This window comes from Medicago sativa, chromosome 1, assembly GCF_051527215.1.
Source record: "Medicago sativa cultivar Bolivia chromosome 1, Bolivia_mono, whole genome shotgun sequence".
Lineage (NCBI taxonomy): Eukaryota > Viridiplantae > Streptophyta > Magnoliopsida > Fabales > Fabaceae > Medicago > Medicago sativa.
Window position 1 is genome coordinate 34,045,064 of NC_140749.1, and position 26,126 is coordinate 34,071,189.

The window sequence follows — 26,126 nt, forward strand, 5'->3', positions numbered from 1 at the left end:
GTGTAAGATGTTCTTGTTGAAAATGTGTTTGGATCTATGTTTCTTCTTCATCATTTTCTTAATATAATATAGAGAGCAGTTATGATTTTCTTAATATAATTTAGAGAGCAATAATAAATTTTTTTTGGACAATTTGTTAAATACAGTTTGTTATATAATATATCTATGTAGATCTACAAAAGTAGGTTTGTAAGATTTTTGTCTGACATAATAGATATATTTAGATATAAACGAATAAAAGATTAAAACTGTTGAATAAAATAAGAGCTATTTTGAATGTAACACCGAAAACCAAAATCAAGGTAGTTTATATCTACTCACGTTTTGTATATTTTTTGAACTTTGTTGAATGAGAGAAGATGAAAATAAGAGAATGGTGAGATAGAGTATATGAGTATTCACTTGAATATATACTCAAATTTAATTTGATTGAATTTGAAATTTGAATTTGAGCACTTTCCCCCAAATTTGGTTGGTAATTGTGTAGAGGACACATAAAATATATTGATTTTAGACATACTAACACAAATCAATTGTTGTCATTGGTAGTTGCAATTTTTTCAAGTAAAAACAAACTATCTTATTTTCCTCTCAAACGTACTCAACCATCTTTAGTTGGAATTGAATGTTACTAAGTTTTTTATTAAGCAAACTAACCAACATACAGGTTATTAGTAGTTACATGACATCATATTAGCGAAAACTTGTCGAGTGCATGCTAGTTTAATTCAAGCAATCCCTAAAAAAAAAGTCCAATTCAATCAATGTCATCTTCTCTTGTGTATTTATTAATGAAAACTTGTCTCGTGCATGATAGTTCTATTTTTTTACGGGGCATGGTAGCTTTATTCTATTTTGGTTTAAATGTGTAATTGGTCCCTGCACTTTTAACAGATTTTGGCATTGGTCCCTGCACTTTTTTTTTATTTGGCATTGGTCCCTGCACTTTGTAAAAATATTGGCATTGGTCCCTGCACTTTTTTTGTTTGACATTGGTCCCTGCACTTTGTAAAAATATTGGTATTGGTCCCTGCACTTTGAAAAAATATTGGTATTGGTGCCACGTGGCATGAAATGATTGGGACCAATACCAATATTTTTTCAAAGTGCAGGGACCAATACCAATATTTTTACAAAGTGCAGGGACCAATGCCAAACAAAAAAAAGTACAGGGACCAATGCCAATATTTTTACAAAGTGCAGGGACCAATGCCAAACAAAAAAAAGTGCAGGGACCAATGCCAAAATCTGTTGAAAGTGCAGGGACCAATTACACATTTAAACCTTCTATTTTTTAGGGAGCATGATCTTTCTATTTTACGGGGCATGATCTTTTCGTTGTGATAGTTCTATTGATGCTTTCTATTAAATTTTTAATTTACGTGATGCTAGTTAAGAATCCTTATATAATGTTTTTTTTTACGGAATCCTTATATAATGTTGAATCACAACGAAATAAATACTTAAATTCAATTTTATATGTGAGTTTATAATGTATTAGTTACAAATAATTATATTATTTTTTTCCCCTAAACAAATATTTTTATAATTTTCCTTTGAAACAAAATATAATTTTCTAATAATGAATTAGTGACAAATATTTATTTAATTTTTTATTTATCAATGACAAATCTTTTAAAAATATTCCCTAAACAATCTTTCTTTGTATATTTTTTATTAGTGAAATATAGGGTCCCTAGTTTTTATAAATTATTAACAAAATTCAAGTGCACCAATAAAAAAATATAATTCATTTTATACAATCGAAGAAAGTTTTTTCTCAATTTTTTTTTTCAAGAAAGAATTTATTATTCATTCATTAATAGGAAAAAAAAATTAAAACATAAAAAAAAAATTTAGAATGAAAAAAAAGTGAATGGGCTCAAAAGCCCAACCCACACATTAAAACACCTATCATCACCAAAATTCATCCTTTTCCTTTAACCCTAGCCGCCACCTTACTTCTCTCTCTGGTCTGTGTTTTTTCGTTCCTTCTCTTCTCTACAACGACCATCACCTTCTCTCTAATTTTCAACAAAATCCAACCACCATCTTCAAAAAATTAAACCGCCATTCTTTTCCTCTCATTCTCCTCAAGAAGCCCCATAAATTTATTTTAAGTTTTGAGGATATTAAATTTCGAGTCTGCATCTTCTCCCATGTTTTTCGGCCACCGTGAGCCACATGCACGAAAATCATACTCTCCATCTGCCTACTGTGTGCATCAACAACAAAATCCACAAAAAATTACAGTTGGAGGAACTCCGTCGGACAATATCGCCGGAGACAACAACCTCTGTCTTGCCATCATTCATGCAACAACAACAACAATCAAAAGATTAAATTAGATAAGATTTTATTGTATTTTCAATTGTTGTAAGTTTTTTTAGATCAGTGGATCTGGTATAGCTTTTTTAGATCTGATACTAATGATATTCTTTGGTAATCCTTGTATAAGATTTTTGATAAAAAAAAAAAAGATTTTTTTGTTCCTGCAAAAATCATATAAACAGAAGTCGGTTTTTTGGTAAATAAAAGATGACAATTTTCTTCTTATGAAATAGGAAGTGTTTTTTATTACTGACGAATATTTTTTATTTGGCAACTCAATTTTTTTTTTCTCTCAACATTCACTCTCTGTAATTATTTGTTTTTATGATTTAATAAAAATAATTATAATTATATTTTACATTTCAAAAATTAAAATAAAGATAACATAAATGGTAAGGTTTTAGATTTTCCTTTCAGAAATAAAGGACATATTTCTCTAACTTTTCTTTTCAAAGATTAATTATCATATTACTCACAATTTTCTAATTATTTTTTTTTTATAAATAAAGAAGAGAATCTGAAAAAGTTGTTTTTTTGTATTTTAAGAATAGCAAGACATTATAAAAACATAAATAAAAGTTTAAATTTTTTTTTGTAAATTTGTTTTTTGATGGTAGTATTCATCATCTTTATTTGTACTGTATTTGTTTTTTTTTTAATCAAAACTTGTAATGAAACATGGAAAGAAGTATTTGAAGAAAATTGATCATAGGACAAAATCAGTTTCATTGGTTTAAATTTTCAGATTTTCTTTTTTTCATTCTACAGTTTGTTGGCTCTATCCTTTTTCTTTGACTATTTTTTTTGAAGTAAAAAGAAGGAAAAGGTAATAGAACATAAATACACCATATGAATAGAATAGAAATACACAACATGAATGATTTTTTGTATACCTTGATGTTGCACATGTCATGTTGATTCAGCTAGGAAAAAAAAGTGTAGTCATTTTGATATGATGATATGGAGAAATAAAATACGAAAATACTTTTTAGCAAGAAAAAAAGAGTTCTTGTTACCTTCCCGTGTTTTTGATTTCTCTTGCACCTTTTTCAATAAAAAGGAAAATCTTCCTGCATAATAAGAAAAAGGGGACGAATTTGTGCAGAATATTGTATATAGAAGTATCTTAGAAGATGATGAAATATAGATGAGAAAAGTGAGAAAGAAAGAGGTAGAAGAATGAGTGAAATGGAGTACAGAATATTGTATGTATCTTAGAATAAAATGAGTTTGAATATAAATTTCAAATTAGAGAGCCAATTTTTTTGGGAAGAGTGTAGAAATGAGTGAATAAAGTAGATATCTTTGAAAAAGCAAAAGGTTAAGTTAGCTTTCAACTAATCATTTCCAGGAATTAAAGCAATGTGTGTTGGTAAGACAAAGTATCTAGTTACATGACATCATAATACTTACATGGTGTAATCTTGTTAGAAAAAGCATTATTTAGACTTGTTTTACCCCTAATAATGGGACGTGGCAGTCAGCAAGGATAGGTAATAATGGATTTTCCACAACATACAATCTTCTTATATTAAGGAGGATAGGACCGGTGATCTTTCAAAGAAGTTGGTAGAAACTGGAAAACTTGCTACTAATCCGTATTTACTTTTTGAAGTTAGCATTAGTATTACATGTAGCAGCTGGAATTTTGGAATTGTCGAGCAACATATATAGTGACTCATTGGATTTTGAAAATGAAAAAATCTTACAGCACATTTAAAACATTAAGCCATACCAAAAGCAAAATTGTAATTCTTCGATATTAAGTTGTATTCATTTTATCGATATACAATGACATGATTTTTATTATCTCTAATTTTTTGTTAATGATGTCTTCCTTTTATTGGTTATGAATTTATATATTTTTGTATAAATATTTTTGATAAAAAAAACTTTGACACTAAAATTTCTGGATCCATCTTGACCACATGCGTGATATGTTACTAAATAAATAAAAATTGAATTCTAAACACTATAAAGGTACGCAATGTTACTAAATAAATAATTGAAGTTAAACTGCTCAGCCTTAAAGCATTTTTGGCATTTCCCGGAACTAACAAGTGCTTCAAATAAATACAATGCTTAATCCAAATTGTTGAAGGGACAGTAGTGAACTCAGTCAAAAATATCTGGGAAAAAAAATTGTCTTTGCGAGATGCCTCAATTCTTGACCTGTCCAAAACTTTGTTTCTGTATTGGCAAAATTGTATATACGAAGAGCGCATCAACTAATGCAATAATTTAAGATATTGAAAAACAAATGTGAAGTTCAAAAGCAAATGTGTAGACCTTACATCCGTCTAAATTTATGTGTGCGCATCCAAATCATGCATCAACCTCAACACCAGACATGGGAACCTCGGTGTTGACTTGTTCATCATCACCATCGTTGTCGTCACCACCATCACTCCCATCAGCATCCATTGTGTCCTTTTTGAAGTAATCAACTTTAAAGTCATAATCACCATCCATGGGATCAGATGAGCTGGCTTTGTTAGCCTTCTTCTTTTTCTTCTTCTCTGCTCGCCTCAATTTTGGATTAAGTATACCCTCCGCTGTATATAACTTCTCATTTTGTTTACTAGATGCACTTTTAACCTTTTCCTTGCTAACATCCTCTTTATCACTTTCCATAGATTCATCCTCATCATTGTCATCAACATTCTCAGGACCTTCATCTTGTTTTGCCAACTTAACTGCTTTGTCATCCTGGAAAAACAAATTGAAAAGGGTAAGATGTTTTGATTAATAAACTTAACACACTACAAACTGAATAGGGTCTCTTTTGATTCAAAGGAGATTAAAAATTACAATGAAAGGATATTTAATTTCAGATATTTAAAAAAAATTAAATACATATTCTCTCCAATCAAAATCTCAGAATTTTGGAGGGAGCTAAAACTAACTTAAGGAATTTTGCACCCATCAATCAAATCGAATATTAACAATTAAAATGATCCCACCTTCCATTTCCCTCCATACAAACAGACCATCCAAAATAGATGCGTGTCAATTTCCAACACACTTTCCTTATAATGTTTTAACATATTTAATTTAAAACAGAAACATCAAGAGCATACCTCTAACATTGTCTCATCAAAGATGAGAGGGCAACTTGAAGGAACTTCAACATGATCTAACTCAACAGTAGGTTTAAGATTCCCAATAAATGAAGTTTCACTATTGTAGACCTCATCAATGTTAAACTCTTTAGAAAACTCTGAAACTATCTTGGCCTCTGAAGGTTCTCCTTGATCCCTAACTGGAGGCATAGTATAATATGGAATTTTACCTGAAACAGTGCAATTATAAATTTTTCTTACTTTCGGAAAGGAATCAAATTATTCCTAATTTCCAACTTCAAAAGAAACATGTATATTCATTATGTATATTCATCACACCTATATTCCAGTCATGAAGAACGATTCTTGCAGCAGCGTCAATGTCAACTATTCCACCCTTCTTGAGCTTGCCCCTAACAGTAGCCACAATCTGTAGGAAGTCATCAACTGAATCAAAACTTGGAATCTTGTAAAGAGATATCAGCACCCTAGCGGGACAGAGCTTGAGAATTTCTTTCACTGCATTGTCCAATAAAAAGGATTAGACTTCCCAATAGAGCCTGAAAGTCGGGATTTCAAAATTAAGATTTTAAGGAGACTTCAAGACATTTAACAAATGATTATAATAAACAAAACTTTGATTTACATCTAGAAAAAAGAAACACGCAGCTAAGCATTTAACTTTAAAAAAGAACATAAATTAGCACTATGACAATTAACTAACTAGAAAGCAGGATCAATATTGTGAAGGCAGTTATGAAATGAACTTCCGATGGATGAAACGATAGGATCAGGAACTTATAATTACTAAAGAGAACAATAGGATAGCTCCCATACTAAAAAAAAAAAAGAAGATAAAGTCATGTCTTAGTGCTTTAGGCATGTGGGGAAAAGATCATTAGAAGCACATGTAATGAGAGGGAGAGCAGATCAGAGAGAAAATAGTGTAATAGTTAAAAGTACAGATAAAAACTAGGAAAATAATAAATCAAATTTCAACCAGGCACTTCATATCAAGGTCTTTATTCTTTAATCAACGGAACTTGAATACAATGGGTTCATGCCCTTACTATATCGATGGATCTTTGAGTTTTCCCCAAACTTCATGTAACCTCTTTCAAATAAGAACTAGGTGGTGAGGTTAAAGGCAGCTAAATCGAGGCTTGGCTTGATTTTTTTGGGGTATATTTTCATACAAATGAAGCACCCTTAGTTTCAATTCCACAAAAAGCAAGCAGTGGTAAGCCAATTTTAAAGTTTAAACTAAATCGAGCAATATATTTAGCACTCAAAAGGTAAAGATAATAGGTTACTAGTATTGGGAGGGTTTATAAAAACATGTATAGAATCTCAAGGTAAAGGGAGACCATTCCTTCAACTGAGATCATGATAACAAGTATCTATCTTCTGCTCTAGAACATGACCAGAAAGGAGCATAAAAGATGGATGTCTCACCGGAAAATTTAATTAAAATTGCATTAATTAAAAGAAAATCCTAAAAACAATTATCAGTATTAGAGTCTAGAAGAGGGTCTTAAACATTTATTAGTTGATATCATTTGAATTCTTTATTAGCATCAAATAATTTCTGCATAAGAAAATGGAGGGTTATACAGAGGACATAAAGCTCCAACCATCCATTTCAAGTAGCATTACTCCAATATGAAGACCTAAATAAGAGAATTAATTAATGGGGGAAGGAGATGACTTCAAGTACCTGGGCTAACTGGATCAGCTAACTTTTCAATTCTCTTGCAATTTTTTAATGCAATAGTAGCATCATTTTCTCGAGAGTCCAGCATGACAACACCAGGGCAATCCAGCAACTTAACATTTTTGTCCAAACGAATCTCTTGCTTTGACCTTGTCGACCCAGCACTAGCACTGACATCGACAGCATGGCTTCTCTTTAAACTATTAATAAGACTACTCTTACCAACATTGGGCAGTCCAACCAAACCAACAGTGATTGATGTCTTGAGCTGTGAAGACAAAGCCAAAATAATTACGGAAAAATAGATAAGCACCATAAATTGTAATACTAGAAGTGAAGTTACAAGAATTGGGAGGAAATAACATAATCACTAAAATGTAGAATGGAAAGAACATCACATAAAGAAGCAAATATAGCATACTCTTCTAACTTAAAAGCTTTCAACGTTATTTAGCTGCATGATCAAATCCAGCATAACATGAAAAGTATCGTGGAATATGTTATTCCCAAACATACAAGTGCCAAATTCATGCATGCATAAAGAAACAAACAAATGGACATATTGTGAATAAAAAATGACATAAAACAGATTGAACAGCATCAACACTACAATTGAAGACAAATTTAATAAAATATGTTTTGAGATTGATACTTCTATTACACCATAGAAATTACATAACACTGAAACATAAAAGCAGAATTTATATCTTGTAAAATTGACGAGGGTTTGTAGAACAAAAGGAGAAACATGAATGATAAGGGTAAAGTTTGATTACACAATAAAGTATCAGAAATACAAAGCATATGAATGCAAATAATAATAATAATAATAATAATAATAATAATAATAATAATAATAATAATAATAATAATAATAATAATAATAATAATAATAAGAGTTATGCTAACCGGTGCCTCATGGGCACCGGTTAAGGAGTTAAAAATAGAAATAAAAGACAAATTTCACAATAAAACAAACACTTTTTCAACTTTTAATAAGTAGAATGCACAATTTTCAAAATAACGTTTCCTTTTATAACTCCTTAACCCAGTGCCCCAGGGGAACTAGTTAGCATTTCCCTAATAATAATAATAATAAGGTTTCTAACAGCTGATACGAAATCCAAAATAGTATTGATAACATCCAAGAAGCATGTGAATCACAAGTAACATCTATCCCACATAAAGTAACATCTCTGATTATAAACAGCACTTAAATTCAGCGCAAACCTCACTTTAATTATACAAACAACTATAATAACTTAATCACAATAAGAAAAAGTGAACTATAATTCAACCATATTTATAAGAACACTTGCAAACATCACAGAAATAAGAACATAAAAAATAAAAAGAGAGGGCAAGAACATTGAACATAAAAGTAATCTTCTGTTACCTTGTCGCTTCTTGCATAATTCTTCAATAGTTTGAGCAGTGTCTCAGCTCCGAGACAATCACTTAATTGCAAAGTATTACTTGTTTTGATTTTTTTAGATCTCCCTAGGTTTGATTTTTGCTGTTGTGTACTGCACTTGAAAGCGACAGTAGGGAATTCTTCTCGAAGGTACTTGAGCCACTTCTCAACTGACTCTCGAGGGACAAGATCTGAATTTGAAGCACAAATGATTAGTCAATGAAAAAAACATTCCCAGAAGGGAAAAGGGGAGAAAAAGGTGATCAAAAAACTTACCAATTTTATTCAAAAGCAATACATGACGTTTATGGGTTCCTGCTTTCCTCACCCTTTTTTCTATGTTAACACAACGAGTACCCAAGGGATCCCGGGCATCAAGGACCTCTAGTATGACATCAGACTCTGCAATAACCTGATCCAAATCACTGGCAAAGGCCCTATCTGAACTATCTATGGAAAAAGAAACATGAAAACATGATTAATACAAGACAAGCAACTAAGTAACGCAAAAATATTTGATCTGAACAAAATTTGCAGCAATTGTAAAATAAAAATACCTTTATTAGTCTTCGCAACAGTAGGAACAGTTTCGGTATTTTCTAAAGAAGCCGTTTCAACTGAATTGGAGTTATCATCATCCACTGGCAACCCCGCCTTCCTTTTACGAGCCTGAAACAAGAGTTAGACATGATAAAGTTTATATTATATGAAAAATTGAAATCACAGAATGCATAAAAAGAATAGTATTACCATACAGTCATAACACAACATAAATATTCCTACATCTCTGAGTAGACTCTCGCATCACAAAAGAATAGCTTTTTCTTGTGTATCTATTTGTTATAATTATAATTCAAGTTATTATCTATTAACTATAAATCCAATAGTTCTAGTTAATTAATCAAATATCTTCACATATTTTTGTATAAAAATCATACATACGTGACACTATATTACTCTTTCTTAAAGAGAACAAACGATCATTTTAAAATTGTCTCCAAAGTAACTTGAGCTTAGTTCCTTGAGATTACAAGTTTTACCGGGACAACAAGTTTTGGAAAGAAGACCATCAGAGACACACAACATAGCCTATTTAGATTGACTTATCTAGTTACATCAGCATTTGTGAAACTTTTTAGGCGAGGTTATGACATGTCCATAAGTTCATTTTTTTTTTTGAAGGAAGACACGTCCATAAGTTGTTTTCAACTTATTTTCATAAGATTTCTATGATAGCTTATAATAACAGCTTACATAAGCACTTATAGGATACACACTTTCGCAATAAGCCCTCAATTAACCTCATTATCCAAACAGGGACAAATGCAGGAACCAAATCTAATCCTCATAAAATATACTTCAACTAGAAAACTGAATACATACACATTTCACAATTTCACTATGAAATATTATATTCAATTTTTTAACTTTCCATTATAAAAAAAAAACATCTATATCATCATCATAGCATACATCTACCACAAAACTAAAGCATACCCATCTCACAAATTTTTACTTTTAAATAAAATTACCCATCAATTTTCAAACAATAAATCACAAAAATGTAATTAATTTTTTTTCCATTAAAAAAAAACATAAAAAATTATACCCTTTCTTTACGAGCTTCTTTCTTTTGTTCCAATTCAGCAAGAGCACGTTCTCTACGAGCTTCAAGTAATTTCAATTCCTGTTCCTTAAAAGGCCAATCATTTGGAATACCAGGATCTTTCTCAACCTTCTTCTTACCACTTAATTGAAGCTTTTTAGCTTCTTTGGTTTTCTTTTTGTTATGCTCTTTCACTTTCTTTAGGATTTTGTACTTTTTCTTCAATGGAACCCTTTTACTCTTACTCTCTGCAAATCAAATCAAATCAAATCAAATCAAAAGGATTGGATCAAAGTAATAACGATGATGAAATTGAAGAAGTGGTGAAAGGGAATTGCTTACTCTTGCTTCTCTTCACCATTTTAGGGTTTGAAAGGGTTGCGGCAACAGAGTGGTGTTATTAGGGTTTAACGATTTTGGGGCTTATATATAAGGCTGGCTGTATGAATAAGCTGTTTTTTGGACAAATGCAATAATGGCCGTTGATTTATAAATTAAAATTTCAATGGTGAAGATTTAAGAAGGGTAACTTGTAGTGAAAAGTATGTAATTTCTTTACCTCAAGAAAAACGTATGGGACCCACTAACAGGTGATTTTGACATTTACATGTTTCCAAAAAATACAACAATGTTACAAGTGCTTATAACTACATGATGACATCCGTTAACATTTTGGCAGTTGACCACTCTAATGTAATTTGGAATAAGGATGTTCCTCTTAAGGTCAATTTATTAGCATGGCGTTTGTTTCCTAACCGTTTGCCTACAACAGACAACTTAATATAGAGAAATATTATTCCGCCTAATGTTTCAGTTTTGTGCGGGTGGTTGTGGCAAGATAGGGGATATTGATCATCTATTCCTTTCATGCGACTTTATTGGACACCTTTGACATGATATTTCTAACTGGCTTGGTTTCATCACGGTGCCACCTGAATATGTGTCGAATCATTTTCTTTAGTTTGAAAATTTAGGCGGTTTTCCTAAAATCATCTGTTTAGTTCTCAATCTAATTTGACTGGCTTGTGCGTGGGGTAGTTTGGAGTGAAAGAAATGCTCGAGTGTTTCGTCAACAAGAGGACTCTTTACAAACTCTTTTTGACAAAATTAAACTTCTCTCTTACGGGTGGCTAAAAGCGAGTCAGATTAATTTTGTTTCTACTTATCAGATGTGGTGGTTTAATCCTTTAGCATGTTTAGGAATCATTTTGTAATCCAGTCGCTTTAGCCTTTTTTGATTTCACATTTCTTTTGGTGTTTTGATGTAATTTGTTACTTGTTTTGCTGATTTTTCAGCACTCCTTGTGCCGAAATTTCCAAGCTTTTGAGACATTATATTTCATTTTAGATTCTTAAAAAAAATATATATATGACATGTCAACCAAATTTTACATATGACATGTCAACCAAATTTTATACATTTTTTTAAATAACCAAATTTTACACATGTATATTTAATTTTCACACCATCATCCTTTTGTTTGTTATTACTCAAATAAACCCCAAAACAAAACAAAAATGAGAAATCACATCCTTAGTCCTCCTAGCGCAACCCAACTGTAAGGGACAATGTCCAAACGATGATAATACTTGATTGGATCATAATCTTCAGGGCCGGACCCTGGGGGGTGCAAGCAGCGCTATAGCACCAGGCCTCCCCAAGGTATGGGCCTCCAAAAAATATTTACAGCCTAGTACCCCCCACTAACATACCAGTTCTTATGTTGTTGTAGCATGCTTTGCTGTTGCTGTTTCGGTATTTTGGGAGGGATTTTGTTTATTTTTCTTTTGGTGTATGGCTTTTTGGTTTCTTTCCTGTTGCTGGCCTTTTTTTCTGCTGTGTCCTTTGCCGTTGTTTGCTTTGGTATAGTAGGCTGGGCACCTTATTTTATCTGTTGTAACAGTTTGCCATTTAGTGCACTCCTGGTGCTTGGCACTTGAAATATATGCAGTTTCAAAAAAAAATTAGCATTTTCCCCTTTCCAAAACACATTGTATGAATGAGCCTCATTTTACTTCCGGCACCGAGCCTCCAAATTCGTTGGAACGGCCCTGATAATCTTAGTAAACTTATTAAACATTTACAAATGTTTGTTTGTAGATTTGGTGTGAGGGTGTTAATAAAATGTTGAGTTTGAGTAAAGTCAAAGTGAGCTACTAAACTTAGTGAACCTATCGATTCAATTCATTGGTTCATTGGATTCCAAAATTGAACATCGAAGACAGAACCATTCCAATTCGTCTTTTTTTTTATTCAGTTTTTGAAATGAATAATTTTTTTTAGATACTTTTAAGTTTGGTTTGGTTTTCCAGTTTCATCTATTTTATCTGAACCACTTACACCTACTACATGAAATATATAAATCAGTATCATTCATAGAAAAACACATCCATACATTAAATATTTGTGTTGATCTTTTCTCTTTCTAATGCATATTCATAAACTCTGATATGCTTTTAACTTAGAAAAGATCTTCAAAAAGCCAACATAATTCAAACTCTATTTCTTATGTTTTTCTCACCTTCAAAATATATATAAATATTTGTTTCTTGCTTTGGTGTAAAGGTGTCAACTGTAACACCCCGTTTTCCCAACGTAAAAATTTCATAAATAAATCAGAGTTTTTCAACTTTAAACGGAATGCTACACTTCTTAAAAATTCATAAACTGAATAAATAACAATTTATTCTTCAAAATCATTTAACATAAGTAATTCAAAACTTCGCAGCGGAAATTAGTTCAACAATAAAAATAATCTTTGGCACGCAGGCCTCAACATAAAAATCTCATAAGTCTTGTTCAACATTTATTCATAAAAATCCATAAGTAATACGTAAGGAATAGAAATAGAAGACATAATCCCATCCCGTTACGTATCAGAGCACCTAAGACACACTTGTGAGGAGTCCACTCACGACCTCAACTAATCCTGATTACTTGCAAGTTACCCATACGAAGAGCAACGTTTCCAAGCAGAGGGGTGAGATTTCTCAAACAATAATATAAAGCATATAAATCATGTAAAGTACATTCAACAACTTAAACATCCTATAATTCATTAATCATATCTAGCAACTTAAACTTCCTTAACTAGTATCATTATTCTTCCTACATTAGTCATATACTTCATATATATCATCATATAAATATCATCACATATCTACAAATACTAGTCATAAGCATTATCATATATCCTTTTAATCATAGCATCTTAATCATAGACATAAACATCATCATATAACATCAAGTACTAATCATAACCATAATCATCAAATCATAATCATCAACTCATAAACAAACATCATCATCAAAACAATCATGAACATCAACAACAATAATCATTTAGCATCTTATAATCATCATAACAGCTTCTTAATCAAACTCATAATCGACTTCATAATCATAGTCATAAACAACTTCATGATCGACTCGACTCTTGACTTGACAATGCGACTCAACTCGACTATGCAACTCTTATCATCTTAAATCATCTTGAATCATCATGAAAATGCAAATGCATGTGGTACCAATCTAGGGCATAAGCCCTCGTCGCTTGTGAGCATAAATATATTCTTAGGGCATAAGCCCTCGTCGTTATTGAGCATAAATTTACTCCTAGGGCATAAGCCCTCGTCGCTATTTGAGCAAAAGCTCCTAGGGCATGAGCCCTCGTCTCTGGTTGAGCATAAGCTCCATCGTTGTGGTTGAGCAAAAGCTCCAGGGCATGAGCCCTCATCTTTAAATGAGTATGCATGGACTCAACATCTTACGTCTTAGAAACTTCATGAACATCTATGACATCTTAACAACTTGACGACTTCATAACGACTCGACGACTTAACAACTTCATATCATCTTAACGTCTTAACATCTTAACATCTTGACAACATATGGATCACATAAATAATTCATGTCATATCATAATATAACAATATCAAATGATAATAAACAACATCTTAAAACATCATATTCATCAATTATAAACAACTTCATATAACATCGTATTTAAACATCAACAATAATTCACTATGTATCTTTGTAAAAACATAATAAATTATCCACAACATATTTTCATGTCAAACCAAAGCTATTGGAAAGATATCACAAATATTAACAACTTTCATGTTTACAACAAAGATCAATTCAAAACAGAAACATATGAACAAAACGCAAAAACATGAAACAGAGAATGTTGTCACCGTACAATTTTGCTAAGACCTCCCTGTAGTATTTTCATCATAACTCAAAGACCAAACATCATTTTCACGTCAAACCAAAGCCACTGAAAAGCTGACAAAATTATCTAAAACTTTCATGTTTACGCCTAAGACCAATTCTGTACCGATCAGTACCAGTTTCCATATTAAATTCGGAAAAGTTGTGCTGAAAGTCCATAAAAATTCACTGTGATCTACGTGCAGTAATTTGACCATAACTCAAGTTCTATATATCGTTTTGACGTGAGACCAACGACATTAGAAAGCTAACATTCATATCTACAACTTTCGTGTTTACACCTAAGACCAATTCCGCACCGATCAATACAGGTTTTAATATCAAAATTTGGGCTGAATGCAGATTTTCTCCAAGTTTCACATAATCTCATGGTTCTAACCTCAAAACTACTTCCAATAATCATCCTATGGATTATCTAAGGTCTGTACATAATTTCTACATCAATTCAATAAGTTTTCATCAAATCTCTCTCAAAACCCTAATTCTCAAATTCTCACAAACTCTCCCCAACTTGTTAGATGTAATATAATGATTTAACAACTTAATATTAATGCAAGATAGTCTCACCCTCACCTTAGATTAATTCCTGAATCAGCAGTAGCGTTCTTCTTTCCTAAGGTATTCTCCTCTTCTCTTGACTTTTCTCTTCTCTTCTCTTCTTTCTTGCTCTCCTCTTTTCCAAAAAGCGGTTTGAGGTAAACTCATTCCAACCTAAGATTCTCTATTTATAATACTAAAATATTCTTCTCAAATCTATTTAGGCCCAACAACTTATTCTTCTTTCTATTCTAACCCCCAAATCCACTCACACTAATAATCCTCATATTCTAATAAATAATATTTATCTACTAAATATAGTCTTCCACAAAATATATAATAATACACCATATAACAAATAATAGCATATTTCATCAAAATATATATGTATATAATATTTTAACACCAAATAACAAATATACCTCTTCATTGAATAATAAATATATTTCTACACTAGATAACATATATATTTCCACACAAAATAACAAATATATTTCTACACTAAATAACATATATATTTCCACACAAAATAACAAATATATTTCTACACCAAATAACATATATATTTCTACACAAAATAACAAATATATCTCTTCATCAGATAACAAATATATTTCTACACAAAATAACCCCACAACTTAATATTTATTTTATTTTCGAATCTTATTTTATTAAACAATAAAATAAGTCACTACGTCTCATAAATTTCTCTAAAATCATATAAATCACATAAATCTTATAAATCACACTAATCATATAAATATATTCTAAAACTCATTTAAAATAATTAAATACAAAGGAGGGCGTTACATCAACAAAATGTTGGGTTTGAGATAAGTTAAAGTGAGCTAATAAATTTAGGAATCTATTCATTGATTCGTTGGATTTCAAAATTGAAATTCCAATTCCAAACCAATGCAGTTTGGTATTCTTTGATTCAATTTTTGAACCAAAGTAGAAAAGATTAAGATAGGATAAATTAATAAAAGAAACAAAAACTAAAAAACTTCATATTCCTCTTAATTTTCGAGTGCACATTGTTTATATACACGTGTATCTTGCAGATATCTGCATTATGTATGGATAAAGATTATCGTGCATAGCATATGGTTCCATCTTAGAGAATTCAAAGAAATTCAACTCTTTTTTACAAGAGATTATAGTAAAGTCGTGCCTTAACACAACCATTGAATTAACTCAAAACATAATACAAGGAATTCAAAGACCAACTATTTTTATTTAAATATCAATTTCAATATTTTTATTTTGAGAGGATCAATTTTAATAACTTATCGTCCCATATTAGGAACAATAACACGTCTTTAAGGTGAGGATATTAATAAAATGTTGAGTTTGAGTTAAGTCAAAATGAGCTACGAAGTTTAGTAAACATACCGATGGTTCATTGAATTTCAAAATTGAAAACCGATGACATGAAACCATTTTAGTTCGGTTTTCTTTGATTCAATTTTTTAACCGAAAACATTAGATATTTTTAAGTTTGGTTTGTTTTTCCAGTTTCATGCATTTTGTCCAAACCTTTTACACCTGCTACATAAAATATATAAATCAATATCATTCATAAAAAGAAAACATCGATACATTAAATTACACACAGATCGACTACATTGTCGGTACACATAATAATAAAATAAACTAAACAAACTTATTCCTATAAACACACAAGAAATCGACCCTATCATGCAACACAAAAGAAGAAGAATCGACACAATGATTTGCTACATTTTGGAATAGTCTTTATTATGCTTTTCTTGAGCACATCACCTGCACCATTTACGTACGTACCAAATGAAGAGTAGTAATCTGGGGCATTTTAATTTAATATATAGTGAAATGGGGTTGATTAGAAATCATTTGGGTGGATGAGCAGTGAACCAGGTTTGGATGAAGGCGAGAGCAAGTCCAAGCTCCGCAGCGTGGATTGCAATGTTAGTCCAAGGGTGACGGATATATGTTAGAAAACGCCTGAGGTTAGTCTTCGATTTATTTTTGACATGCTTGAAGATTTTAAAACGAACACCCAAATACATTTCAGAATTAGGTACCATGTCTGCGGCGAGGAAATGGAAGAGCTTGACCACTTTTTCATCACTTCCAAGATTACAAAGCAAAATCCTTTTTGATCTTAAGTCCTTCACATCCTCAGGTTGGCGAATGAGTGAGCCCATAAAAGCGAAAAAAGTGCAAATCCCGTAATTATTTATAAAATCTGGACACATTTCATATGCTATCAAGTTAAGGAAGATAGAAATTGTGTTATCGTCGAAAATAATCTCAGGAAGCTTCAATTCTCCATGAAGCCAGCCGTGGGAGAAAGATATGTTTCTTATTTTGCCTTTATCGTTTAACTTTACTCGTATCCCTTCGTTTAACTCTACTCGTATCCCTTTTGCTCTTAGCTCCTGTATGTTCATGTATGTTCCCCCGATGATGGGATCATACTTTTTTTTTACAATGATTTGATCATATATATGACCAGTTCAGTAATATAAAATGTCATTATTCATTTAATAATGAGATTGTTGTATTATAAATATTTCAAATAAAGGGAAAAACTATAAAGTAAAATATGCCATAAACACCCAATATTTATTTTACACCATGAGAGAGAAAATGATAGATAAAGTGTAATTTGATATGTTAGTAATGTGATGGGAAGACAAAAGGAAAAAAATAGATGTTTTTTTTTTGAAGAAAAAGAAAAAAAATATTAAAAAAGGAAAAAAAATAGATGTTGAATGAATATATAGATATTAAATGGGTGCACATATCATTGTTGAATTATAAAGACATCTAAAACGGTGCATATAATACATAATATCCTTACCAACTGAGTTAAACTCACAGAGATTAAAACAGTTCAAATTCTATATAAGATGTTGAAACACTTAACTTGCATTTTTAATTTTTAATAGAAAGATAATAATATATAACTCTCATTTGTCGGAATACACATGATGATTGGAGTTAAAATTAAATTTTTCTTTATATCAATAATGATATTCGGACATTCCGAGAGTTTCCAACACTCATTTAATAAATTATTTTTCCTCTATATATCTTCTTATCACATTACAAACCTATTAAATATATCACATCACTTTTGACAACTCAATATACACTCATATAGAGTTTTCCATCAAACATTTTCAATTTATACGGAGAAAACGTGAAATTCTTTGCTAAATTTGTGGATTGATGTTCTCTATTTTTAACTTTTTATATAAATTAAAAAATGTAATTTGTTTAAAAAATGTAATTTGTTCTATGGTCACCGATGATTGTATACACATTGAAAGAGAGTGTGAAATGATAGACATGATATGTTGATTATGTGATAGACATAGAGAAATAAAGATAAAATAAGTTGTTGAAGAATATGAGATGTCCAAAAGTCATTATTAATATATTATAAGACTTTTTTTGACAAAAAGTATAAGACTTAAATACGCTTGTTCACCTTTATTTTGCTTAAATTAAAATTTTAGCCTTCCATTTTGAAAATTGCAATTTCAGTGCATTGTTTAACAATTTTTTAGATTTTACTCTCACCGAATTTTGAAGGTTTTTTTCTTCCAGATGTGTTTATAATCGTGAAAAATAGACATATCAGTAAAATACCCAAAACGGAGTGCAAGTGAAAAAACTTGAGAGTAGTGAATAAGGAGGACCAAAAGTTCAATTTTAAATTTAGACAATTGACGCAGCTTATTGTCTGTTTGCCTTCTATTCAAGTGTGTAAAAACAATGAAACTCGTAGCTAACTCTCTTAATGATTACTATCACTAAATTTGAAAATATAATATAATTATGTTGTGATACCTCTAATGAATTATGATGAGCACCAGCAGGTTCTACAAATAAATAGTTCGGCACCAACTTTGAGTCCGGCACCAACGTTACGTGCAGACGATCCAGAAGATGAATAGGTTCTGTGTTGCTGCAATGTTCTTGTGCTAAAGAATAATGAAATGCTGTCCGCCAAAAATACCATACAAAATCATCCAATTTTTGAATCAAATCAGATTTGTCATTTTTCCACAACAGTTTCAATAATTGGTAAGGAAGTTGGTTCTCCAACAAAAACACATCCCCACACACAAGAAACAGCTTGTGAACTTTAAAAATTTCTAGTTCTTCATTTACTCCTCTAGTCTCTATGATATGTAACAAAGAACACCCATCCACAAACAACATCCATGATAGCTTTTCTTCGAAGCTATTGAAGCCTTCCCAAGACACACAACTGAGAACATCGTCGGCAAAAAGACCTTTCAGTTCATCGATGTTATCTTCAATCACTTTGTATAGACCCTTCAGGTCATCCATGATGCGTCCGACTTCAGTTGTTTTTTTGATGTATTTTGCTGCCCACTTTTGCTTGTACTTCTCTCCTAACTTCAGATATGGGCGACCATGATGGATAGGACCCATTGACATCAACTGAGGTGAATAATGCTTCTCACATTCTTTTCGATTTCGAAGATCATGTGCTACCCTTTGTATTTTGGGGAATATTGTTGAATATTGGGGGGGTCTTTGATTTGCATTTAGTAGCTCGCATAACCTATATTCAAGAGGGGTATTCATTTTTGGTGAACATTCAAGGGGGGTATTCGTAAACATTTTTGCACAAAACTTGGGTGTGGTGTGGTGTGTAATAAACCTTGCAAATGTATATATAGAGAGAGATAGAGAGATATGTTTGCTTAATTATTAATATTACGAGGCAATGACTTTACACTTTTCTCTCGCGTAATGGCTTTACACTTAAAATTTGATAAACTAACAAGGTAAGTATATTCTTATATAAAAAAAAAATAAAAATGCTAAAGACACATTTTAAGGTATCAAAAATACTCATTATGTCCTAAATTATATGACATTTTGTTCATTTCACACGAATTAAAAAAATAATTAATTTTGTATGAAAAAAATATTATAAGTTGTTTTACAAAATTGTACTTGATAAATGGTATATGAAAGATAAATTAAAGAATTGAAAGAAGAGAGAATAATAAATAGTTAATGATATAATATAAAAAGTCACATCAATACTCCATTGATATCGTAAGACAACATATAATTTGGAACAATTTTTTCCCCAAAACGGATATATATATTTAGGACGGGGAGAGTATAAATTATATATTAAAAGTTGTGCCAATTTATTGTTCAAAATTTTGAAAATTGAAAATGTTGTTTTTCTCTTAAAAAAATTATCTTTGTCTGCCACTTTTACTTAAAAGCATAAAATTTTGACTGCAATTGATGCTAAAAATTCACAGTTAAAATAACAAATTACACTATACTTCCTCCGTCCTAAATTATAAGGAAAAAAAACTTATTTTTTTCCTAAATTATAAGAAAAAAGATCAACTTTTATCGTATTTAATTATGTTATTTCAAAAAATCATATTTTCCTACGAGAAATTAAATGCAAATTGCTTTCATTTTGCTCTCCCTTTCATTTTCTCTATAACTAATAACCAATGAAAATTGTTTTTACATTTTTCTATGAAATTTATTCCAAGGATAACACAAAAAACTATATTACAAACTAAGTGTGAAATAATTTTTTTGGTTTATAATTTGAGATGGACGGAGTATATTAAAGGGATCTAGCTCTTCTAAATTGAACAACCCATTTTAGAGTGTTCCTGAAAAAAACCCACATTTTAGAGTGTAAATTTAATAATATCATCAATTAATTAACAAATTAAAAAAATATCATAGGTCCTTAAAAAAAAATATCATAGGTTTACATGATACAAATTATAAGTTTGTTAAAAGGGGTAACAGTCACTTTGGTTTCTGAAATTGTAATGAGTAGTCAAAATAGTCCTTCAATGTCAATGTATTAAAACTTTAAAGTAGTCCCTGATTGTGCACTTTGTTAATATAAATAGTCCCTGATGTTAAAATGTTTCATTAATATTGTCAGATTAATCCTTCAATATACTTATTTATTGTCATATTAGTCCTTATAAGTACATGCTTATTGTCATTTTAGTCCCTATATAAAAAGAGTTATTGTGAGCATTGAGAGATTATTTTAGTGTCAAAGACTATTTTGACTAACAAAGTGCACAATCTAATCAGGGACTATTTTGAAATTTTGATACATTGAAGTACCAAAATGACTAATCATTACACATTCAAGGATCAAAGTGACTATTGCCTCTTTGTTAAAATAAAAACATTCAATTTACACTTTATTCATTTTAGAGGATTAAAATCCATATTTAATTAAAGTTAAACATTTGATTCATAACTAAAAAGTATTACATCTGAACAATTTACAATTTCTAGCTAATTGAAGTACAAATTAAACAATCCTCCTCTTCCGTTACAAATTCTTACAAACTATAAAAAGAAAATCAAACTCGAAACTTATATGAGCTTGAATCTCATCTTCATGCACGATGACTTTACACTTTTTCTTTGAGGCAACGACTTTACAGTTATAACTCGATAAACTAAGAAGGTAAGTATATGCTGATGGAAATAAAAAAAGTTTATTAACTGGTTACAAGAAAAGATCTTTGAATCTTTTCTTTTGCTGGTGCTTTCACTTTTTTTGAAGGGAAAGAACTAAAGAGACACTATATTTGATAGACATTGTATATTTATTACACCTTGAGGCTTGATAGAGCATTAAAGAAAGAGATACACATGAATTTTGACATTGTGATGCCAAAAATCCATGGGTAAAGATCCAAAGAGAAATGTTAGGGTCACACTCCTATAACACACTCCAATAATAATTAACCATATCATATTCGCTATCTCTTTCCTCTTACTTAGTGACCGGCTCTATAGGTTGAGAATCAATTCTTATTTTTTAATTTTTTTAATTTAAGTGCAATATTATTAAAAAGAATAAACCCAGATCTTTCACCCCCCGAAGTATCCAACATCAGTTTTTAAATTCGAAGTTTATCTTTCCTGTACATAGTCTATAAATTTACTTGAATTTCACATCATATATTTCCACATTTCTATAAACTCATGAGTGGATGTTCAGAAATTAAAAATAAAATAAAATAAAATTTAAGAAAAAAGAAAAAAAGGGAGTTTCAGGATATTTAAATTATGCGACACAATTTAAATCCTACACAATTCCATTAACAAATCAATGAAGGAAAAGTGATATCTACATTAAACAATAAACAAAACATTGAACTTAACTCAGTTGGTAAGGACAAATGCATAATATATGCAAGTGAAGTATAGTTTTGTGGAAAACAGTTGAGTGATTTTGAGTTTTGATGAAACCAAAATGAAACCAACAAATAACATAAAAGACCAAATGATTAATTAAATAACTTATGACACATCATTAGAGTTAACAGAAGTTTAACATTTTGGACGTATTTTTTGGTTCGTTTTCTTGATCCAGGGACGTGTCTGATAGTGAAGTACACTTTTAGGGACTCAAACGAGGGTTTACTCTTATTATATGTGTGTTTAAAACTGATATGTTGGGTATGTGCCCAAGTAAGTATTTTCGACATTGTTTATGTACGTGTTTCTTGCAGATATCTACATCATGTATGCATAAAGATTATCCTGCATAGCCTAGTCTTACCTTAACACAACCATTGAATTAACTCAAACATAATACAAGGAATTCAAAGACCAACTATTTTTATTTAACGATCAATTTCAATAACTTATCGTCCTGTATTAGGAACAAAACATGCCTTTAAGGTGTGGGTACACTTTAAAATGTGTAATATAACATACAATACATTAAGGGGTTAATTATGTTTCTAGTCTCTATAAAATAGCGACCTTGTAAGTTTAGTCCCTACTTAATTTTAATAGCATTTTTAGTCCCTAATTTTGTTTTTCTGCACTGAGTATTAGTCCCTACTCAATTCAAATTTGTTTAATTTATGCTTAAACTCTTAAATTTTTGAACAATTTTTTGCAGACATGTTTAGAACATTACTAAAAGTTCGTCCGCAAAAAATTATCGCAAAATTTGATTTCTACATCCAGATTTTATTACTTTTTATCTTTAACTTTTGTCGTTTTAAAAAATTCATATTTAATTCATTTCATGTCAGAAAATTCTAAATTTTAGTAAACGAACCTTTCATAGTGTTCTAATCTTGTCTCAAAAAAATCGTTCAAAAATTTAAGAGTTTAAGGATAATTAATCAAACTTTGTTTTAGCAGGGACTAAAATTATAAGTAAATTTTTTTTATAGGGACTAAAAATGCTATTAAAATTAAGTAGGGACTAAATTTACAAGGTCGCTATTTTATAGGGACTAGAAACATAATTAACCCTACATTAAGGTAATGACCCTCAATCTATGAAGCCCCGATACGGATACGGATACGGGTACGATACGATACGGGTACGCGAATACGTCAAAAATTTGAAATTTAGGATACGATACGGCTTGGATACGTTTACAATTTTTTTAATATATATATATATATATATATATATATATATATATATATATATATATTAGACATAAACGCACAAAAAATAAATATAGCGTGAAATCTTAAAACTAATTACACCAAGTCAAAATACAATGGACCATTCACCAACTAAGATAGCATCCTTTAAACCAAAACATACCATATAAACAACCTGCACCATGATGATACTAAGGTAGTATGAAGATAGTCACCCTTTTCAAGTAATGGTCAATATAATGATCCCAATTTACAAAAATTAATACTTGTGATCAAAATACAAATAAAAATTTCAAATAAAAATTAAATTAAATTAAATCATTCGTATACTTCTGGGATACGTATCCGGGAGTATCCTTAACGTATCCTTAAGGTATCCAATATATTTTTAAATAAAAATTAAATTAAATCATTCGGATACTTCTGGGATACGTATCCGGGAGTATCCGCGGAGTATCGGTATCCGATACGTATCCGACACGGGTACGACACCATTTTGGAGTATCCGGGCTTCATAGCCCTCAATTAACTCTATCACGTAATACAAAAGAAGAATAATTGACACTATAAATTGCTACATTTTGGAATATATATAGAGTTTAAATTCTTTATTATTATGCTTGCATCCAAAAGTGTGACATGCTTCTTGATTCCAAAACAAACATCATTATATGTTTCAGGATTAGGTACGAGGTCCGTGGCGAGGAAATGGAAGAGCTTGACCAATTCTTCATCACTTCCAAGATTACTATGCAAAATCCCTGTTGATCTTAAGCATTTCACATCCTCAGGTTGACGAATGAATGAGTCCATAAACGCAAAAAAAGTGCCAATCTCGTGATCGTTTTTAAAATTCTGGACACAGTTCATATGCTATCAAGTTGAGGTAGACAGGAACTGAGATATCGTCCAAAATAATCTTAGGAAGCATCAATTTTCCATTAAGCCAGTCATGGGAAAAAGATATGTCTATTGTTCTTCCTTTCTTGTTTAATTCTACTCTTATCCCTTTTGCTCCCAGCTCTTGTATGTTCATGTATGTTCCCATGTTGATTGAATCATACCTCTTTTTGACAATTTTCTCTTTGACAATGACTTGATCATGCATGTCCTGTTCAATAATATAAAATGTCATCATTCATTTAATGAATGAGATTGATGTATTATAAAAAATTATAAAGATAAAAATGAATTTGTGTATGGATGTTCTCTATTTTTACCTCTAAAGATAAAAATGAATTTGTTTTGTGTGGACACCCCGTATGAGTGTATACACTTTGAAAGAGAAAGAGATAAAGTATGACGTGATTGAAATGATAAGTTGATGATACGATAGACAAAGAGACATATATATAAAATGAAGTGTTAAGTATATATTTAGGAATATGAGATGTCTGAGAATCATTGTTGATATATGAATATAAGGCTTCAATGCATTTGTTGACCTCTATTTTTCTTAAATTAAAATTCTAATTCTTCTTCCATTTTTAAAATTGAAAACTTTTAAGACTGTCTACCTCTCACCAAATTTTGAAGTTTTTTTTTTCCCTTATGTGGAAATGAGCGTAAAAAAAAAAAAAGACAAGTTCACATCATTAATGATATCACATCAGGAAAAATGTCCAAAATTGGGTAGAAGTGGAAAAAAGGCTAGTCCATGGGTAAAGTTAGTCCATGCTTGAAAAATAAATAAAGACAGAAAAAAGGTAATTCATAACTAATTTTCTCTTAATAATTATGTTTTGATACCTTTTTCCTTCAAAAAGAAAATTATGTTTTGATACCTGGAATTTACGAGTCGATTTCAGTATCAACATTTGGCGCAGAAGATCGAGAAGATGGATAGGTCTATGTTGTGGATAAAAATAATCTACTTTCAAAAAGCAAAAATATTGTAGCAGAAAAGAAATCATTTTTTGAATCAAATCAGATTCGTCATTATAACTAGAAAAAAATAAATCATTTCTACTTGTAGATTCTTCAACAGGAAGAAATATCATCAATAATTGGTAGGGGAGTTGGTTCTCCAACAAAAGCACGTCCCCAAACACAAGAAACAATTTTTCTTCTTGGTCTGTGGTTTCGATCTCTAAAGAGATGCAGTAAAGAACATCCATCCACAAAGAACATCCATGATAACTTTTGTTCCAAGTTATCGAAACCTTCGCAAGATACATCAGTTAAAACATCGTCGGAGAAAAGATTCTTCAATTCATCAACATTATCTGCAATCTTTTTGTATAGATCCTTTGGATTGCGTCTAGTATTTTGGATGAATTTGGCTGCCCACCGTAGCTTGTACTTCTCTCCTAACTCCAGATTTGGGAGACCATGATGGATAGGACCCATTGACACCAACTTGGGTGAGTAATGCTTCTCAAAATCTTTTCGATTTCGAAGATCACTTGCCACCTTTTGTAATTTGGGGATTATTAAATATGGGGGGTGTGTTAAATTTGCATTTTGTAGGTCGATAAACCTTCCCTCAAGGGTGGTATTCGCAGTCATTTTTGCGCAAAGCTTGGGTGTGGTGTGTAGTAAAACTTGCAAAGGTATATATATATATATATATATATATATATATATATATATATATATATATATATATATATATATATATATATATATATATATGTTTGCTTAATTATTACGAGGCAATGACTTTACACTTTTTCTCTTAGGCAAAAATGTATATATATAAATATATTTAGAGGTATATATATGTTTACATATATATAAGCAGGTAAGTATATTAAATGCTT

At 30.7% G+C, this 26,126-nt stretch overlaps 2 protein-coding genes, 1 long non-coding RNA gene and 1 pseudogene across 5 annotated transcripts; all 4 read right to left on the minus strand.

The window, feature by feature from the left end:
• Positions 1–1,736: 1,736 nt before the first annotated feature.
• On the minus strand, positions 1,737–3,514 carry LOC146954501 (uncharacterized). Its single transcript, XR_015013552.1, has 2 exons — positions 3,348–3,514; positions 1,737–2,296 (listed from the first exon to the last, which is right to left on the minus strand). It is a non-coding gene; the product is annotated as an uncharacterized LOC146954501 (long non-coding RNA).
• An 822-nt stretch (positions 3,515–4,336) lies between these two features.
• On the minus strand, positions 4,337–10,526 carry NSN1 (GTP-binding family protein). 3 transcript variants are annotated; one of them, XM_085716685.1, is made up of 10 exons: positions 10,470–10,526; positions 10,131–10,375; positions 9,079–9,190; positions 8,798–8,971; positions 8,504–8,712; positions 7,111–7,375; positions 5,733–5,912; positions 5,412–5,623; positions 4,626–5,040; positions 4,337–4,521 (listed from the first exon to the last, which is right to left on the minus strand). In XM_085716685.1, the coding sequence occupies exons 1-9, from the start codon at positions 10,486–10,488 to the stop codon at positions 4,657–4,659; spliced, it is 1,800 nt and encodes a 599-aa protein (XP_085572811.1). In that variant the 5' UTR covers positions 10,489–10,526; the 3' UTR covers positions 4,337–4,521; positions 4,626–4,656. The 3 variants fall into 3 exon arrangements, with proteins under 3 accessions (XP_085572811.1, XP_085572812.1, XP_085572809.1); XM_085716686.1 differs by having other exon boundaries at positions 4,621–5,040; XM_085716683.1 differs by having other exon boundaries at positions 4,337–5,040.
• Positions 10,527–16,457: 5,931 nt separating this feature from the next.
• LOC146954503 (UPF0481 protein At3g47200-like) lies at positions 16,458–19,568 on the minus strand. Its single transcript, XM_085716689.1, has 2 exons — positions 18,745–19,568; positions 16,458–17,363 (listed from the first exon to the last, which is right to left on the minus strand). The coding sequence occupies exons 1-2, from the start codon at positions 19,546–19,548 to the stop codon at positions 16,773–16,775; spliced, it is 1,395 nt and encodes a 464-aa protein (XP_085572815.1). The 5' UTR covers positions 19,549–19,568; the 3' UTR covers positions 16,458–16,772.
• A 4,360-nt stretch (positions 19,569–23,928) lies between these two features.
• On the minus strand, positions 23,929–25,872 carry LOC146954504 (UPF0481 protein At3g47200-like; annotated as a pseudogene).
• Positions 25,873–26,126: the final 254 nt, after the last annotated feature.